The sequence below is a fragment of the Cebus imitator genome, unplaced genomic scaffold (assembly GCF_001604975.1).
Source record: "Cebus imitator isolate Cc_AM_T3 unplaced genomic scaffold, Cebus_imitator-1.0 Scaffold613, whole genome shotgun sequence".
NCBI classification, from domain to species: Eukaryota; Metazoa; Chordata; class Mammalia; order Primates; family Cebidae; genus Cebus; species Cebus imitator.
In genome coordinates, this window is record NW_016107928.1 from 849,181 (window position 1) to 852,932 (window position 3,752).

At 48.0% G+C, this 3,752-nt stretch overlaps 1 protein-coding gene across 1 annotated transcript in view; it reads left to right on the top strand.

The window, feature by feature from the left end:
• Positions 1–76: 76 nt before the first annotated feature.
• MED14 (mediator complex subunit 14) overlaps positions 77–3,752 on the top strand; it is an 86,921-nt gene continuing 83,245 nt past the window's right edge. Inside the window, exon 1 of the mRNA XM_017516981.2 lies at positions 77–1,034. Within this exon, the coding sequence (XP_017372470.1) occupies positions 820–1,034 (215 nt within the window). The 5' untranslated portion in view covers positions 77–819. The remainder of the gene's footprint in view (positions 1,035–3,752) is intronic.

The following is a 3,752-nucleotide window of genomic DNA, read 5'->3' on the forward strand; positions in this document are numbered from 1 at the left end:
TAAAAAAAAAAAAAAAAAAAAGGCGAAAACGTTCTCCCACGTAACGCGCCGTGGACGTGTATGGGAGGAGCAAAGGCCTGAAACTCACAAGCGCGCGGCCGCTACTATTTCTTCGCGATTCCAGATCCAGAATTCACGAACATCTAGAGGAGGCTCCCCCGGCTGTGTGTTTGTGTCCCAGTTAGGGAGCCATGGACGATTCCTCTAGGCAAATTGTCGCCTTTACAACGCCAGAAGGCAGACGCTGGAGTGAAAGCGGCGGGGGGTAAGGGCGGGGCAACTGCTGACGTCCCCGCTGACGACTCCGGCTCCGCCCTCATCCCAGTTTCCGGCGGCGCGCGGCTCCCTTTTCCGCTTTCCCGCGCGCGCACCGATACCGCCTCACTCCCACGCGCCCCCCAGTGCTGCCGCGCTAGACAGCGGAGAGAACAGATACTGAGCTGTCGGAAAGGTCCACTGCAGATCCCCCTTCCGCTCTGCCGAAAGACTTCCGCTTCGGGCGGTCAACATGTACGTTGCGGCTGTCTGGCGAAGCTGCTGCTGAGCATTTGCGGACGCGCAGCTTCCCCTCTGCGGGGCCGCCCTGCTTCCCCCGGTTCCCCGCCTCCCCCCGCCCCTCGCTCCCGTCCCTGGGGTCGGCGGACTTCTCGCTACATGGGGGCGGGCTTCCGCGGTCAGCGCACGGTTTCCTGTTCTGAGGCTGCCCGGCGGTAGGCGGTGGCGACTCTGCCCGCGCCGGCTTCGGCGCGGTGACCGAGCGCCTGGGAGGCTTGAGGACCGTATCCTGTGCCGTTGAGCCAAGCCCGGTCCTGCGCCGCCATGGCCCCAGTGCAGCTGGAGAACCACCAGCTGGTCCCGCCCGGAGGCGGCGGTGGGAGCAGTGGCGGACCCCAGTCTGCCCCAGCCCCTCCTCCCCCGGGAGCCGCCGTGGCGGCGGCGGCTGCAGCTGCTGCTAGCCCGGGCTACCGGCTGAGCACCCTCATTGAATTTCTGCTGCACCGGGCCTACTCGGAGCTTATGGTGTTGACGGACCTGTAAGTGCCCCGAAACCCCTGCCTATTCCCCAGCCCCCCTTCCCGCCCAACCGGCCGAGACGTTTGCACCTCCCTCTCTCTGAGAGGCTGCTGTGTTCTCCGCTGGACTGCTTAGTCTAGAATTTCTGAACTCGTGCGGTTCGGCGGAGGTGGAGAAACAGCTTTGTATCTGGGGTCTTCCTGACAACGGTGTAATCGAGACTTGTTAATTTTGCGTGTTGTTACACTTACACTGAAAATTGTATGAAATTTTTGTCCGAGTTCCCAGCAGAACTCTCTTGATTTCTTGGCTGGAATACATAATATTCCAGCTTTTAGAAAAAAACTCTATAGATGGGAAATCTGTGTTACAGTCTCTTGACGATACGTTTTAAATATAAGCTGTAATTTCTTCTAAGTTAATGCAGGAGCTCTATTGTGAATAAAATACAAATTTGGATTCAGAGTACTTTTTTCTGCAGCCTTTGAGTGTTTGAGGTCTTAATGAAGTTAGTGTGAGTAGAATATTTTTTGGTAACTAGTCTGTTATTTCCTGGAGTATGAAGGGGGTTTATAAATCACCTAGTTATCCATGAAATGCCTTGGGGCATGATTAAGTTGTTAATCCCTTCAAAATAGGATCAGAATATACTAATGAATTTCAGTGTGTGAAGAGAAGGCACCATAACATTTTGGGAGTCGGTTGTACATCTTATAACCCAGGTTCAGGAAAAGTTAATCAGAATTTTATTTTTTCATCTGTTGCAAGACTTCAGATCAGGGTTATCAATTGAGATACATTAGTATGCAGATATTAGGCTGTAAAGCATCACAGTAATTTGTTTTTAGAGACTGATAACAGATACTTGTTTGAAGATGACTAGAAGAATAGGTTCCACTTATTCCTATAAACATCATTCTGAGTTTTGGTGTACTGTAGTTTTTTGAATGGGACCGAAAAAAGAAGGTAAAGAAGCCTACCCATGGCTAATGAGAAATTTAAATAGCTGTCTAGGATTAGGGACTATTGTTAGTGATATACTTCTCTATACCATTTATTATTGGAGTCCATAAAAATCCAAGAATATTATCCATGAGAAAGTTTCATGTATGTGAAGGTCACCTGTCCTATATATAGAGCTACGGACAAAAAATGTTGAAAACTGCTGTTGTCAGTGGTATAATTTGCTTTTCCATAGTGGATTTGTAGAAATTCCTTGAATTGTGATTTTTTGTTTGTTTGTTTTGTTTTTTACTATTTTAGGACTTGGTTTATGAGGAGAGGAACATCTGTTTTATGGGTGTAGAATAAGTATGTAGTTATAGTCCCACACCCTTTATATGGTGATGATTCCCATATTTGTATTTCCAGCACAGACCTCTCTGATGAACTCCAGACTCTATATGCAGATGCCTACATTTCAGTATCTAATGGGCATTTCAACATAGCAAGTCCGGGACTTAACTCCTGATTCCACTGTTCTCCCTCCTGCAAAACCTTTGCTGTCTCACTAAAGAGTATCTCCATTCTTCTGTTGTTGCTCAGGCCAAAAATTTTGGAGTAATTCCTGGCTCCTGTTTCTTCACATCCCACACACATCAGCAAGTCCTGTCGTCTTTGACTTTAGAGTCTGACTATTTCTCAAGACTTCCACCAAGTGTTGGTCCAAGCCACCTAATCCTTTACCTCTGTACTGCAATAGTCAGCTCACTAGTATCTCAGTAGTTCCCTTGCCCCTTCTACAGTTTGTTCTCCACAAAATAGCCAGGATGATTTTTAAAAAGTGTCTCTGCTCAGAACCCTTCAATGGTTCCCCATCTCACTTAGATTAAAAAGTTTTGATAATTGTCAGGCGTGGTGGCTCATGCCTGTAATTCCAGCACTTTGGGAGGCTGAGGAAGGGGGTCACCTGAGCCCAGGAGTTTGAGACCAGCCTGGGCAACATAGCAAGACAGGTATGCACCACCACACCTGGTTAATTTTTGTGTTTTTAGTGGAGATGGGATTTCATCATGTTGACCAGGCTGGGCTGGAACTCCCCACCTCAGGTGGTCTACCCGCCTTGGCCTCCCAAAGTGCTAGGATTACAGGCATGAGCCACCGTACCTGGCCTCCAAAGCTTGATGTTTCTTGTTAGTACCTAGCACACTGCCATCTTAGAGCCTTTGCTCTTTCCCTAGAAATCTGAGTGTATTGCTTTCTCATTAGTCCTTTAGGTTCTCATTTACATACAGTTTATCAGAAAGATTTTCTCTGACCACCTAAAAAATAGTACTCTGCTCCTTCACTCTATCCTTACTTGCTGCTTTTTCTTACAGCACTTATTACCACTTGACATTATTAGTTTGTTTTCTGTTTCACCCCATGAGGTTAGAGATTTCGATTTGTTTGTGACTTTCCTTGGGGCCTAGAACAATGCCTGGTACACAGGGCTTAACTAAGTATTTATTGATTTCATACATGAATGAGTGAATTTTTGATACACAGGTATATTAAAAAACTTTTTTCAGCTGGGCGCAGTGGCTAATGTCTGTAATCTCAGCATTTTGGGAGGCCGAGGTGGGCGGATCACAAGGTCAGAAGTTCGAGCCAGCCTGGCCAATATGGCGAAACCCTGTCTCTACCAAAAATATAAAAATTAGCTGGGTGTGGTGGCGGGCGCCTGTGGTCCCAGCTACTCAGGAGGCTGAGGCAGTAGAATCGCTTGAACCTGGGAGGCGGAGGTTGCGGTGAGCCGA